The sequence below is a fragment of the Carassius carassius genome, chromosome 48 (assembly GCF_963082965.1).
Source record: "Carassius carassius chromosome 48, fCarCar2.1, whole genome shotgun sequence".
NCBI lineage: Eukaryota > Metazoa > Chordata > Actinopteri > Cypriniformes > Cyprinidae > Carassius > Carassius carassius.
In genome coordinates, this window is record NC_081802.1 from 1,361,006 (window position 1) to 1,377,405 (window position 16,400).

The window sequence follows — 16,400 nt, forward strand, 5'->3', positions numbered from 1 at the left end:
AGAGTTGGCTAGCTAGCTTAGCTATTTTTATCGTTAAGCCGAAACCAGTAATATTGCAACCACTTTATACAAAAAACAAAAAACTTAAGACTGAAAGACTGAAGAAAAAGACATTTATCAAAAATAAGGAAACTCAAAACATACGAAGAAAAAAAAAAATATTTGCGACATTTTTGGATGGTTGTGAAAGTGATCAAACGAAGGCATTGCAATGAATAATAACCGATGAAATGCTTTTCCACAGAAGTCCTTGACACTCCTCAGAGACAAACCTGTTGTCTTTGGTTGTTTTTTTGGGAGAGTCGCTGTTGCGCTAACACAAACTGAACGGCTGCGAACGAAGATACACCCGCGTTTCGTCAACACCAGTGTTTCAGCGAGTTTAGCAGCTGGGGCATGTGCAAATAAAGGTCCTTCCCAGCATTCCTTGCAGCAGCTAGTGGATCTTTAAAAACGTTTTTTGGTGCTTCTTTCCAAAGTTCAGATGGATGATATCTCTTACGTTTCTTTGTACCTGAAATGCCAAACAAATAACGTGATTTTCTAATGCTTTCAGATGTAAAAACATCAGTGTAATATGACCGTATTTACCCGCTTTGTAGAGTGAATTTGGGAAGGGCTCCGAGAGACGCCAGCTGCTCTTCTAAGGCCACGATACGCAGGCCAATATAGCCAGACGACAACAAGAGCAGAAACACCCTGAACGAGACAAAAGGTAGATTAAACGCATGTTTGTCATCAGACCTGGAGGACGTGTCATATCACGCTAATCATCACATTCCTGTACTGCTGAAATCTGACAAGACGAGACTCGTTTGACTGGCAAGAAGTTACATTTTGACACATAATCAGGCTGAGAAGAATCTCGTCGCTGAGCTCAGGTCACTGAAATTACAAGAAACATTGCAGCCTACTGACAGAACTGGTTATGCTGCTATAGCTGACAATACGACCGTTTAACACAAGTGTTTGTTTAATTCAAGTAGTTTTAAAACCAAGGTGTGTCATCCAATTCAAAAAAAAAAAAAAAGTAATTATTATTATTGTTATTATTTGTAATAATACACATTTGTTAATACATTATAAAATGTTATACAAATATGACCAATTTAGTAAATATTAGTTAAATACTTATCAAACACTAATTATTTTTTACTAAAATTCTTTAAGCTAAATATTTTAGTAAATACTTAATATTTAAAAAAAAAAAAAGGGAAACATTTGCATAACGTTCATAAATCATGTTTTCATTTTTTTCTACAAATTATTTTTTACTAAATATTCATAACATTTATAAATTATTTTTTTCAAGTATTTCATAAATGTATCTAGTCAGCATTTATGAATGTTCTATAAATTATTTGAGTAAATATTTATGTATTTTGGAATAAATAAAATATTGCATTTAGAAAATATTCATATAACATCTATACTTTCTGTAAAAAAAAAAAAAAAAAAAAATCTTAAAAAGATAAATGTTTTAGTAAATATTTGCATAATTTTTACTAATTAATTGTTCTTTTATAAATGTACGAAATATTTGCATAATGTTTTTGAATATTTTTTCAGTAAATACTTTATATTTTAGTAAAAAAAAAAATATATATATATATATATATATATATATATATTCAATAAATTGTTTTTAGTAAATATAACAAATTATTTTAATACATTTTAGATATTCTTTTTAGTAAACGTTTACTGTAACATACATTTTGTTTAGTAAATATTTGATAAACTTTTTTATAAGTAATAGTATTTACTATAATATTTTTTTTTTTTTACTAAATTCTAAATACTGAAATGATGGAAATATAAAAAAAAAGTAAACTGCATATTTCATAAATATTTTAATATTTACAAAATTATTTCATAAATGTAATAAAATGTATTAATCTTTTTATAAATATTTTGTAAATATTCAATAAATTATTAAAAGTCAATATTTCCAAAATGCACATTTTTTTGTCGTACACCAATTAGTGTTAAATCTATTTTGGTGAGTATTTCCTGTAATAAGCGACTGGTGTGTTTTCCTCACAGGATCAGGTAGATGAGCAGCACAGTGTTGAGGTTGTTGACTTCTCTCTGGACGAGGAGAGACCGCGCTCGATCCGTCACGCTCCAGACCCACCAACTTCCTGCGGCGACAGGAAGCAGAATCTCTGTTAGCCAATCAAACACATGCTCACTCAGAGTCCCTGAGATGGGTGTCGTACCGGTGTCTTCGTCCCCCGAGCTCTCGTCTGGCGTCCGCGCTGGGCTCTCGATCGCAGTGTTTTCTGAAACACAGAAGCGGACAGTGTTTAAACACACTCATCACACGGCCGTGGGACGTTCAGTGGGACGTCTGTACGCACCTGGAGCGAGTCGAGACATCGGAGGAGACGTCTGGAAGGACTCGTCCAGACTGGACTGACTGGAGCTCTCCTGAAGCCCAGAGCGCTCACTTACCACCGCTCTGACCGCATCCAGGCTGTTCTCTGCCGATGAGAAGAGAGGGCTGCTGTTGGCACTTCCTTCCTGTCAGAGAGCAGAGCGGCGAAGCGTCAGGAGCGAATGAAAACAGAAGAAATAACGAGAGCAATCGCTCACTCACTCACCTCCAGCGGAGCACAGACGGATCGCAGAAGCTTATAGCAGCCTTCCCTGTTACGCAGAGACACGAATAAATACTGCAACACACAGACACAACAATTCATGTGATTTAATAGCGATAATAATTATATTAATAATCATTTTAATAAATATAATCTTATTTTTATACACCGATTTAATACATTACAGATACAAGTCAATCTCAAAATAAATTAATATATTAATATACAACAGATATAATTAAATCTCTTAATAAAATGTTTAAGAAATACGTATTTGTAAACGTAAATCTCTAAATAAATAAAAAAAAAAAAATATATATATATATAGAAATGGAAAGAAAAAGTGATGTAATATAGATGCAGTATTATAGAGAGTAAAACTCAAAATAAAATAAAAACTGATCAAATATTTCAATAATAAAAAAAAAATTATATATATATATATATATATATATATATATATATATATATATGTGTGTGTGTGTGTGTGTGTGTGTGTTTGTGTGTATACACATACATTTAACAATATTAAAATAAAAATAAATAAATTATTTAAAATTTGTTTGATTAAAATAAATGTATAAAAATATAAAGTCTTGGGAATTTTTACTTGTGCATTTCTTTGCATTTAATTCCCATTATTCTCAATGCTTCACTTTTTTATATAAAATGTAATGCAATGTAACTTAATTACATTATTTGTATTAATTTGAATTATTCAGTACATCGCACTAAAATGACTGCAACATTTATTTTCATTAATTACAATTAAATGTACATTTCCACAAAAAATGACTGCAGTACATTATTTTTTAAATAATTAGCATTAGTCAGTACATTTCACAAAAATTTACCGTGATACATTAATATTGATAATTAACATTAATCAATACGTTTCAGAAAACATACATTTAACCAGTCTTAAGTGTCTATTTTTAAAGCTGAATAAATCATCTCTCCATTGGTGTGTGGTTCAATATTTGTCTGAGATACAACAATCTGAAAACCTGGAATCTGAGGGATGCAAAAACATCTAAATCAAGAGAAAATCATCTTTAAAGTTGTTCAAAAGAATTCTTAACAATGCATATTACTAATCAAACATTAAGTTTTGATATATTTACTGCAGGAGATTTACTGAATATCTTCATGGAGAATGATCTTTACTTAATCTCCTAATGATTTATGGCATAAAATAAAATTACGATTTTGACCCATAATGCATTTTTGGCTATTGCTACAAATATACCCCAGAGACTTAATAATGCTTCTTTTTTTTATTAATCAGCATCATTTTTTTTTTCACATTACAGTAAAAAGTATTTCACAGGAAAAAGGGGATTTTAGTAATAGCCCTTAAAATGCACTTGCTCTGTTGATTCTGGTGAGTGTTTGTGGATCTGACCTTCTCTCCGTCTGAGGTTCGGATGGAGATGGCGTTTGGTACGAGCAGCGCTGTGTTCTGCTTCTTCAGGACGCTCACGCTGGCGACGGGAACCAGCAGCTGAAACACACACACACACACACACAGGAGGCTGTTAAACTGGGCTGTGATCGGGGCTCAGGGCCTGTGGATCGGAGGCTTCCTCACCTTGGTGTCTTTGAGCAGCACGGAGGAGAAGAAGCACAGGCTGCTGTCGGTGATGTACAGACGGCCGTGATAAGGCACTTCCTTCTGCAGCGCACACACGTAAGCTGGGACACACGATAACACGCGTCAAACGGAGACTGACGTCACAGACACGCCTCAGATCCGTGCGTGAAGATAGATAAACTCACCATGCAGCAGGTCTTCAGTCTCAGGGACTTCTGGGAAGAGTCTGTGGAAGGTTTTGTTGTGCTTCATAAAGCTCTGAGAAGAACGAAGGAAATGGGAATCAGAAGTGTTTTGACGCGTCACACTCGAAGACATTAATGAAACGTGGTCTTACACTTCTTGAGTTGAGGCTCTCGCTTCTCTCCAGAGGTCTGTCCATATCAAGAGTGTGAGAGCTGACGATAAAACGTGTATAGAATTAATTTGATACATACAGCTTTTTATACTTTAGCATTTCTTTTTTAAATATATTAAATGTTCTTTGTATATGAAAACCCAAGATATTTTATAGATATAAATGTACTTTGCTTTGAAGAAAACAATGTATTTTTTAATTAATTGTCCCTTTGTTAAATGAATAAAAAAAACAACTTTATGTATTAAAATTACATTTTAGATATCGGTAAAGGCATAAAACATTTTAAATATTATAAACATATATTTAATATTTTATATTTAATAATAACTTTTTAAATAGAAAAATAAATAGTATAATTTTGTCTTTTATTATTATTTATATATTTACTTATTACATATTGTTTAACGACAACGTATTAAATGTAAAGATATCGGTACGTTTTAGATATCTAAAACGTGTTTGAAATATTATAAATAGTATAATTAAATACTACATATTAAATATATCCATTTATTTTTCTTTAAAAAAAAAAAATCTTTTTTTATTATTTATTTACTTATTTTAGGTTTGTTTTACAACAATAAATGTAAAGATATCGGTACATTTTAGATATCGGTAAAAGCCTAAAACATGTTTGACATATTATAAATATATACATTTAATATATTATATTTAATAACTTTTTTTAAAGAAAAATAAATTGTATAATTTCTTCTTTAATTATCAATTTGTTTATTTATTTAAGGTTTGTTCTAAAACAATAAATGTAAAGATATCGGTACATTTTAGTGTGTATATATATATATAATATTTATATTTTAATGAACATTTCAATATTTTATTAATTGTATATCCACTATTTTTAAAGACACCATCTAGATTTTCTTTTCTTTTTTTACACGAATACACCACTTATTTTAGATATTAAGATAATAAAACAAATAAATATTTAATATAATCATTTTATTGTATTTTGTTTATTTATTTATTTATTTTCACACACACACATTTTTCTCTAGATTGAAAAGAGATATTGGTAAAAGTCCTTATAAAACCCTCCTAAAATGGTTTTATTTTAATTTTATTCCCACCCATCCATCTATATTCAACAGCTTGCTAACAGTGTTGTATTGACCACTGAGTGATTGTTAGGCCGGTCTACAGAAGCAGAGCTGGTTAAACACAACACTCTTGTACCTTGGCTGGTTCAGGCTCTTGGTCTCCAGCTGATTTTCCTCCAAACTGAGCGTCTTCTTGCTCCCCAGCTTGCTTTTGGTCCTTCCCTTCTTCACCTTGGCAGGGATCGTCCCGGCGTCCACCGCATAGCTGTGAAAACAGCAGAGAACCACTGTCAGCTTCAGACTACGCCGCTCACAAGCTTAAACACTGCCTGACTTCACGAGGTCACACCAACAGATGGGAAATACTGGGCATTTAATAAGGTCAACACCATATCTAACACATAATGACATCAGATCAGCTTTACGAGTTTCTCTGAGCGTTGATACCAGTGTAATGGTTAAACAGAGTCAAACAACGGGAAAGCAAATATATTATAAAACAGGCCAACAGCACTTCACTCCGACCTCAATAACACAACCACAGCAGTAAAAACTCAAGAATAAACACTACAGACTGAAAAACAACCTTCAAAGCAAACCCCGCACCAATTTTCACTTGGAAACTGCTAGTAGAATTCAACAGGTAATACACTGAATGCAGCCCATTGAATGTAAACCTACTCTAACAGTACAAATACTCCAATGCTCTTGCTTAGAGAGGACTTCCTTACCTGTAGAGATTATTTCCATGCCTGCGAGATAAGCGTAAAGTCAACGATCTGTTCATTCTCAGTACAAAACTGGCCTCAAGCCATAACGCTGGAGTCTGATGCTCGGCCAAAAGCAATAAATAACGAGTACAGGCTCAGTCTAGAAAACACAGGGCTGATCTGCGGCCACTTTCCAGTGGGAACTGCTGCCTTCCTCTGTATGCAAATGAGAGGGGCGGAGCTAGAACTCAGCTGTGGTCTGCGGTGGCTCCAATGGGAGCTGCTCCCTTCCCACTGTATGCAAATGAGTGGGCGGAGCTGAAGGCTGAGTTCTGGTCTGAGGTTGTGCTGCTTTTTCCTGTATGCAAATGTCAGTGGGCGGAGCCTCTGACCTCAGATGGTGTGACAGTAATGAACACCTGCACGCAGACGCAGGAGCTGCAGGTGAAAACATGCTGGGAAACACTGGACAAGAAGTGAAAGCATTTACAGTGAAAATGAGATGATTTTATGAAGCGAAAGTCGAATCGCTGTAATTCTTCACCTGAAGGAACTCAAAGTAACTGCTTCCTCATTCAGCACTGAGTTTTTTTTTGTAAATATCCATTTTGGCCGCTACATATGTGAAGCACAGCTGCTGGAAACCACGTCACCTTTCCCAGTATTCAGAGCCATTACATTTATGACTCGATGACAAACTGGTGACTTGCTGAATTATATATAAGTTAAAAGACAGCACATGACATGTAATGATAACACTTACAGTCATATGACTATGTATCATACTCTAACAAGAAGGAATTACGATATTTAATTTGCTTTAAAGTACCACTTTTTTTCTACATGAAAATATATTGTGTATATCCATCTAATATATATATATCTAATATATATATATATATATATATATATATATATATATATATATATGTGTGTGTGTGTGTGTGTGTTTGTGTAGATAAAATCACTTATTTTCCTTCATTTAAATAAAAAATATAAAGAAAATTAATTTTGTAAATGGCAAATATATATAATACTTGTTGAAAAATGGTAAATATTTTTATTTTTTCTTCTCTTTCTTTAAATATGAAAATAGCAGATATATGTATATCTTACATATGTAATTTGTTTGCAAAAAAATACATTTTATCATTTATTTATCTTTACTTTTATTTTATTTTTTCTACCTAAATGAAAACCCCTATTTTTATATTTTGAAATAGCCAGTCTTTTATATATATAAATAATTTACAATTTATTGTTATTAAATATATATTTCTTTTTTTATATTAATTTAATTTTAACAAATGTCTATGTGAAAACAATATTATCAAAAGCTAAATAAATAAAATTTCTTTAAACAAATTAACGTTTTTTTTTTAAAGAAAACTTTTCTTCATACATAAACTTGCCACATGTACACACACACACACACACACACACACACACACACACACACACACACACACACGTATAATAACATTAAAACCTATTACCCAAATAAAAAGAAAAATAATTATAAACAATGAGCAGGCATGCAGGGCATGTCTTACTCTATAACGATGGGCGTAACGATTACGAATTACTCGCAAATGCCACGGAAACATTCCTGAGTTTATATGCGAGCCAAAACAGAACAAAAGAATATTGCGACACAAGGAAGCTGGCAGCCACTGAAATAACGTCTAGAACCTGACAGAGTTCAGCCAGCTATTGTTTGAGCGTTTCATCTCGAAACCTTTAGATGCCAAAGCAAATAAATGTGGCACGCAAACACATTCAAAAGCAGAGCCGCACCTGCAAGAGGATCATCTGTGTGTGTGATAGAATAAAATGGGAATTATAACATTTTCGTTTTTAGTGCTGATATTGATTGACTACTTTTATAATTTCACCAAAATTATTAAATTGCAACTACTACTACTACTACTAATAAAAATGGATAAAAATACAAATAAATAAAATTATACTAATAACTATTATTTAGTAGTATTAGTATTCCGTAATATATTATTTGATCAATTATTTTGCATAAAGGAAATTAAAGAATGTAATAATGAAATATGTCTCAAATGGTTGTTCTTATAACGTGATTCTGGTAATACAGTAACTTTTTCCTGTATTACATAAAATATTTACACAAAATGGTTTAAGCATGAACTACAACTTCTTTCGCTTTTGCAATCAGCGTAAAAACACTCCACACGAGCTCTCGATGTATTATAGACGCTGAAGCACACGTCATATTGCAGATCTATTTTAGATAGCTTCACCTTTAACCGGCATCAGTAAACCCCCAACCACAGTGTTTTCTCATGTCTGAGGTTGTGTTTTCAGGCTAAACACAGGCATTTTAGGAATCTGCCGCCCTGCTTTGGGCGTTTGGAAGAATGAAAGCCGGCAAAGTCACCTGAGAAATGAAACCGTTAAATAAACCGTTTGATTCAATGCCATTATGATTTCAACTGTGTCACTCGGGTTGAGTGGCACTAGAACAATAATAAAGCACCATGAGATCCTGTTTAACAGACATATATCTCATGCACAAACAATGAACCTCGCCACTTCTATTTGGTCTGGAGCTGCATAGTGATTTAAAGAGGAGATAACGAGCATCAAACATACCTCGCTGATTCGTCTGATGCTAAATAGATACAGCGCGAGACTCGCAGAAATGCCATGAGAGCTCAAACCAGATGAGATAAGCAACAAGCAGTGGCATACATACCAAACAAGGAAATGTGTTGGAGTTCAAGGCCAGTTCTCAGCGATAAACGCTTATCACGCTCGCCTTTGTGCTGACTGCGAAAGTTCAGTCTTTGCAAATGAGTCAAAATGTTCCAGAACCTCTGGTTTTGGTGATTTAATTGGCACGAACAAAGACAGAACTAGTCAACGTTTAGGTCTTTAAAGTGGTTTGTATTCGATCCGCTAGCTATCAAAAGAAATCCCCAGCAAGCTATCAGCTCAACGGCGTATTCGTAGCTTCTCACGATTATATATATATATATATATATCTCAGAGTTAAAGAAGTTCGAAATGTCTCCTACCTTCCCAAATCCTCACATGCAGCTGTATCCAAGCAGTTTGGATCCTTCTCGCCATCCATTGCGGCGTCTTCCCTGCGCTAGCGACTATTGAAACGCTTTTGACCAGCTGGACTAGATGCGGAGCAATAGGGTCTAAAGGTTTCCTTTACAGCTGTTCCGTTACACAAGCGCAAGCCATCGGAAATAAAGTGAGATAATGAGGCACAGGAAAACCAAAGTGGGAGTCCAAGCAGGGATGAAGGATCCTCTGCCGGCCTCCAACCACAAGTGATGGAAGATCCCACAGTGGCCCATTTGAATCCCATTGAAGGAATGCAAACTACTGAAGACATGCAAACAAAGCCTCGCTGGTGGCCAGCTATTGTCTTTGTGATGGTGAAGAAACCCATGGGAGCTCCACAACACTGGGAGCAAGGATCTGATTTGGCCAATACTGGAAGAAAATAAATATTTGAAGGATACTGGAAAGTTTCTGTGTGAACCCGAAATAGCTTTCCAACAGTTAAATTCTGACTTTTGAGAGTGCCAAAAATGGTTACTTTACAATTAAGATTTTGGTATTTTTTTTAATCAATTAGAAATCTGAAAACAAACGCAAAACGATACATGAGAAAACGGACCAAAATCTTAAGTAAAACCATTTAAATTCTCTGACTTAAAATGAAATGGTTACTTTGAAATTTAAAGGCTTTTTTTTTATCCATTACAAATCCAGACACAACAAATGCAAAACATCACATGGAAAAACTGACCATAGTCCAGTTTAAACCTTTGAAAACGCTAAATTTAAACTTTGAGTGCCAAGAAATGGTGACTTTGAAGTTAAATAAACAAATATTATTATAATATATATTTTATAATAAATTACATATCCAAAATCAAATAAATGCAGTATAGAAACTAACCAAGGTCCAGTTTAAACACGTAAAAACAGCTAAATTCTGACTTTAAAAGTAATTAATAATAATTTAGATTTTTCTTATTCAATTAAAAATCCAAAAGACAAAAAATAAAAAAAATTCCATGCAAAATGATTCAAGGAAAACCAGAGCAAAACCCAGTTTTTATGTGAAATAGATAAATAAAAATACTCAAATTATAGTTTCGAACAACATAAAAATGAATGATTTTTTGTCTTTTTTTTATGTTGAACGTCTAAATGGATATTTATTGTAGTAATTTTTTATTTTACTTTTAGTTTCAGCTAAGGAAGTCAAGATAACCATAAGAAAATTCTAAATGTTGTAAATTTTTTTTCTTTTTATTACCACTGAACCTTTTCTCCATCTGACTCCTGACCTGCTTGTGCCATTATAAAGATGATTCATCTCTGGCCTGATGCACATTCACATACTCAAGCCTTCAAGGCTAATGTTTGTCAATGGAAACGCATTAGCTCATATACATCATCAGCTGCACGGTGACTCACCAAAGATAGCTTAAAAGATCCTTGTCCAGGCCTGAAAACAAGAAGTTCTGCATTTATTTTTAATCAGGATTCCTCAGGGCGTTCTGTACTTCTGTTTAAACAAGACGCCATGTTCTAACGGAGACGTTTAAGTGAATGTTTACCCAGTTTCATGCTAGCATAAAGGGATATGGAGAACATCAGGTCAGTTTTCATTGCATAAGCACAAGATTTTCACGCTCTGTAAAACACAAGGGTACTAGATCACCATTGGTTGACGGATGGGAGGAACTGTCGACTGAATGCAATTCAAGATTAGAGATCGACCGATATGGGTTTTCTATAGCCGATGCCGATGCCTCGAGGTCAGGGTCAGGCGATGGCCGATCTGTGCTGCCGATTTTTAGAGCCGATATCTTGAAGTTTTCCCCTTCATTTGCATGCTAAAATGAAACACTAATAATAAGTGGATGCACAACATTTCTAAACTTCAAAGTCAATCATTTACATAAAAGTTTTAGAGCATTTATCAAGTAGAATTTTTCAAGTTTGTTAGAACATAAATGTAAACTTAAATATACATCTAAATAAATACAATTTAAGAAATAAAAATCAATTAAACTGAAAAATAAATATCTAAAAAATAAATAACAGTAGTGCTGCAAACACACTAGCATCCAGCAACATGTGTGTTTGGTATAAATGACACAGAACATCTAAAGTGCATTCTAATTTCAAACTTACATCGCAGTCTGTTCATTATTAAAATAAAGTAGAGTCAACCAAACATTTAAAAGGTTACACTGGTCAGTTTAACACTCTGCTGTTAGACCAAGGACGTTTTTGCTCATGTGTAGAGAATGATCTGTCCGTCTAGTTTACATAAAAAAAAAATATATATATATATTATAGTTTAACATTCAGATACATTGCGAATATGGAAACATTTGGATATGTGCAGAACGAGACGTGAGCAATAACCTCCAAATACATCTCGTCAAACCGGCGCTCGCATCATTTTTCGGATCAGCAAAAACAAAAAGGCCAAGACAAATAAACATACCTTTTGTCTTTTTTTATTAACATTCAATTATTAAATTAAAATATATGAAATCAACTTAAAGTGCACATGGCATAATATCTTCTTTTTAACATAATAGCCCGACTTCTCATCTCCCAGTGTGCTGTGATGAAGTGAGCAGTTATCGTCACAGAGCTCTCCGTCCCCCTGGACGTGCAGTTGCGTTTTAAAATACAACAACGAGCACCACAAAACCATTTAAAGAGGCGCATTCAGCGGTCTCCTTGACAGGAAACAGTCAGCGAAGTAAAATGATCTCCAACGTATGGCGCGCGCTCTTCATTTGATCAAATGATCATAATCACATCTATTCATTTTACAGTCCTGCTACTAGCATTTTATTCAGACTAAAACCCCTTTAATTCGGGTAGGAAAGCTTTTTTCCAAGTGGCTTTTGCACATAATAATAAAAGGTTATTAATTGATTGTTAATTTAAACGACGATCGATCATGGAAATTATCGAATATTGACATCCCTAAATACAAATGAGTTGGATGGAAAACTGGTTATTGTCTGCATCAAACCATGCTTCCGAACAAATGTGATTCACGGTTCTGGGCAGCTCCAGGACAGCTGTCTCTCCGAGCGAGGTGCTGTCTGTGAGCGGCGGAGTAACGGAGCCCTCAATCACGCTGCAGTGTTTGTAAGAGCTGACAACTTCTCCACCCCATTTACAGAGTGAAATCCTCTGACTACCTTTATCTCCCAGGACTGTTGTTGAATCTTCCAAAAGTTTTGGCTTGGGGTCCTTCACAGCAGAACTTTCCACGCACCAACAACGGGCTGCCCACCGACGTGCCTGACTTTAAATCGGCGCTACTAAACACGGATATCGGCCGATGCCGATATATAACAAAATGACAAATATCGGCCGATATATCGTCGACCTCTATTCAAGACCACTGACAAGAAGCGACATGTAAATCAGAGATCGACGGGTTGAATTGTGTCAATCCTGCACACCAGGAAACCACAGATCATTTTCAAGAAAGCCTCCGTTAGAATTCAATAGTTGAGCAAGTCGCGTGTTACTCGGCTTGCAAAATGATTGGACATGAGAACACGGCCACACCACTCGTAGAGAATAAAAGGTCTTTCATCAACGTGTGATAAATGAGCTGAGTGGGTGTTTGCTGAAAAAACTGTGAAACCACATGAAAATTTGAGCTGCACCATTTAACCAATAACAAACCACACTGGGTTGTCCTATACATCTAAAAAGAAAAAGAAATAACATCTAAACACAGAAACTACATAAAGTCCAAACTTCATATTCATACACCAAAACTTGGTCTCAAAACTCAAGATGACTTAAAAAAAAAAAAGAAAAAAAAAAGGTCAAACTCTAAGCAAGACTTTTAACAATTGGTGTAACCATGAAACCTGATCTAACATTGTCAAAGAAAGGAACAGAACAAGGTTTAGGCCTTTACATCTATCGAGCCATGATGTCCATTCAAGAGACAACACCAATCCCTGTGGACAAACAACTGCTTGCCTCTTGTGGACCAAAGCTATGACAAAGAGGACATTTGTGCAAGTCATGTGACCTGAATGCATCTCACTTCCTCAGCCTAAACAGAAAGAGGTCTTTCTTTGCATATACCAATAGAGTCCAAAAAAAAAAGAAACAAAAAAGTGTGGAAAACCCAGACAGGAATCACATGCAACAAGTCATATTTTGTTGTTGTGGTTGTTATTATAGCTTAGGGGAACTTTGGTACATCATGCAAGTGATGGGTTTTTTCAGTAAATGTGCTAAAGGTACAGGGTTGTTTTCACCAAATCCGTGTGAAATGCTGGGGACTGCAACGTTGAGTGTTTGCTTGACTTTCACAGGCAACATGTTAATGAAGAATCAAGAATATTGCTTTGAATTTATACACTAAGAGGCAGAAAGACGTTAATGCACTAAATCCAATCTTAATCATGGGATCCCAACTGATCTTCTAAAATGACCCCGAATCTATCCTAACAATGTTCCTGATGTAGGAGCGATGCTCAAAAGCAGTTGTGCAAGACCTCAAGTATAACTCAACGTCCTTTACTGATCATCTATATGAATGATAGTTTTCTTATCAAGGTCCAGAGAAGCTAATTCAATTCCAATGGGAAGCCAAATTAGCCCGGACAGCTTGCTCACACCTGGCACAAGCTTTTGGGCTAAAAATAGACTCTGATAGATAACGTGACCCACATATGTTGGAATACCAATACAACTGAGGGTCTGCGAGATCATCTGTTTATTTGGTCAATCTAAACCACTTACTAGGGCATTGTGATGTCGACATTTACCACATGCTGTAATTTAATTATGACACATTCCTGCTCCAAATTACATTTAGCACCATCACTGAAGACAATGCCGTTTGGTCACACTGAAGGAGTTAATTGAAAACACACAACTTGATGATGGTTAGGAATTTAGAGCATACTGGCAATGTGAATTGGTTTGTTTATGTCACAATTGGAGATGAGTGCTACACTGGTGTAAGTATAGCTGGACTGAACTGATATATTAATAGGCATATTTTCTTTCAAATGGATCAATGTAAAGCACAAGTAACCCACTCATTGGAAAATGTGAGTCAGGGAAATCAGCTCTGGTCTAAAAGTATCCCAGTAATTCCTTTACAATAACATGAATGATGCAATCCAGGTACAGGACCGGCTTAACGACTCTAGTAATAACCAACACAAAGACTCAAGTCCACACAGGAAGCTGATATTATAGAATGCTGCATGGCTATTTTTTTAGGAGTTTGGAGGTTTTCACGGAGGCTGATTTCGTAAATACAATAAAAAACATAGTGTTCAGATATGAATGTATGTCATATATTACCATATACATACACAATATTAAATATGCACCATTTGTTATACCATAATTCACCATGGCATGCAAAACACACACTGGTACTAGCATGATACATCAAAAACAGCATTACTATTATCAGCCATGGTAGATGGCATTTTACCACTGTATTTACTTTAAAAAAAAACATACCGTGACAGTACCATAGTGGTTGTATCAGATGCTATTTTAACATGTACCATAGTATTTCATAGTAATCCAATGCTCTACCATGGTATGGACCTGTTTTTTTTTTAATAAACACCAATGTTTACATCTTCACTGTACCATAAATGGAATGCAGTAAAAAGCATTAACGACATGGATATTTAGGAAAGGAAAAAAGCTATTTTTATACTATAAAAGCATATAAAGTAATAAATAAAATGACATGTAATCTGTATTTGAATAAGATAATCAGTCAAAGGGAAGCAATAATGTCATCACAAACGTACACATATAGGGAGGACTATAGCTATAAAACATCATCAGTCTGACCTATATCAATAAAAACAACGCACATCACACAACCTTATCAAAACAGACACACTAGTGCCTTTTAATTATAATATGAACACAACATTAACATATGTAAATGAGCTGCGAATAACCGGATGTTATGTTACTCACCTATCCTTCATTAAATGCTTGATTTTCGATATGGCGCTCTCGTCGAGCTTTCTCAGAAACGTTTTAAATCTTTCCCTCTTGTTTTCCAGCATTCTTCCTCTACGCAGATCGACACACGCCGACAAAACACGCCGGTGCACGAGGACGCGATGATCCGGTTTCTCTCCGGCGTCCCGTCCGTGAACGCGGCCTCATTAACAAAATGAGACAAAATCGGACCAAGCGCTGGCGGCCAATCAGCGCGCATCTGATCAGCCGCGGAGCCCAATCAAGGCGCGACACTAGCGCTCTAACTCCGCCTATGCCCTTTTATGGGCAGGACGCGTGTTTGCATGCAACGGGGTGGTAGGAGGGAGGAAGTCAGGGTGGAGAACTAGTGTGAAAGGCTGATTGTACACTTACAGACCAGTCTAGTGTTTTAAACTCTTGTTCTCACGTTTGAACAGGTCATGAGCATCTAAATGTTCACTAGTGATGGATTTGAGACATCTATTTATTATTTTTATTTTTTTCATTTCGCTTATGTGAATCACACATATGAAACTCTTCAGTCCCCCGGCTGCATAATTTCATAATCAAATCATGCCCTACTGCAGAAATGATCATTTCAACACAATGTTCCACGGGATCATCTCATCGCTTTTGCACACATGACCGTGTCACATGACATCTCATGACCTGCATACACCCTTACGTATATGCATAAAACATAGCGGGCGCCATGTGTGTGCAGTGTTTGGAGGAAGAAGTTGACACATCAGCTCATGTTACACTCTCCGTCTGAAAAGAAAAGACACTGTACATCTACCAGATCCACAGCCAGTTCCTGGATCTTCCTCATGGAGACTTCAGTCATGAGCCCAGTTTATTCAGTATAATTATGAGGTTGAGAATACAAATGCTGTTTGTCAAAAATAGGCTTTAAATGTAATTCCCAGTTGATTTCAAGACTTGCTACATTGCTTTTCTTGAAAAAGAGGCAGCAGATATTGCCAATCACTACATTTTTATACAAAAATATAATGCAGTTGAATGAAAAGTTCTTTT

At 35.2% G+C, this 16,400-nt stretch overlaps 1 protein-coding gene across 3 annotated transcripts; it reads right to left on the reverse strand.

The window, feature by feature from the left end:
* Window positions 1-372: 372 nt before the first annotated feature.
* On the reverse strand, window positions 373-15,549 carry LOC132131204 (GRAM domain-containing protein 2B-like). 3 transcript variants are annotated; one of them, XM_059543210.1, is made up of 12 exons: window positions 15,354-15,549; window positions 5,756-5,884; window positions 4,535-4,595; window positions 4,383-4,455; window positions 4,195-4,298; window positions 4,009-4,107; window positions 2,607-2,678; window positions 2,364-2,526; window positions 2,223-2,285; window positions 2,045-2,144; window positions 592-699; window positions 373-514 (listed from the first exon to the last, which is right to left on the reverse strand). In XM_059543210.1, exons 1-12 carry the CDS (start codon window positions 15,443-15,445, stop codon window positions 499-501), a joined length of 1,080 nt encoding a protein of 359 aa, XP_059399193.1. In that variant the 5' UTR covers window positions 15,446-15,549; the 3' UTR covers window positions 373-498. The 3 variants fall into 3 exon arrangements, with proteins under 3 accessions (XP_059399193.1, XP_059399194.1, XP_059399195.1); XM_059543211.1 differs by lacking the exon at window positions 15,354-15,549 and adding an exon at window positions 9,380-9,529; XM_059543212.1 differs by lacking the exon at window positions 15,354-15,549 and adding an exon at window positions 6,351-6,518.
* Between the last annotated feature and the right edge of the window lie 851 nt (window positions 15,550-16,400).

Coding starts and splice junctions, on each gene's coding strand:
- LOC132131204 (XM_059543210.1), bottom strand. CDS start 15,445: ATGCTGGAAAACAAGAGGGAAAGATTTAAAACGTTTCTGAGAAAGCTC. Junction 4,596..5,755: donor AAGAGCCTGAACCAGCCAAG/GTACAAGAGTGT, acceptor TTTTATCGTCAG/CTCTCACACTCTTGATATGG. Junction 4,108..4,194: donor TGCTGCTCAAAGACACCAAG/GTGAGGAAGCCT, acceptor TGTGTGTTTCAG/CTGCTGGTTCCCGTCGCCAG.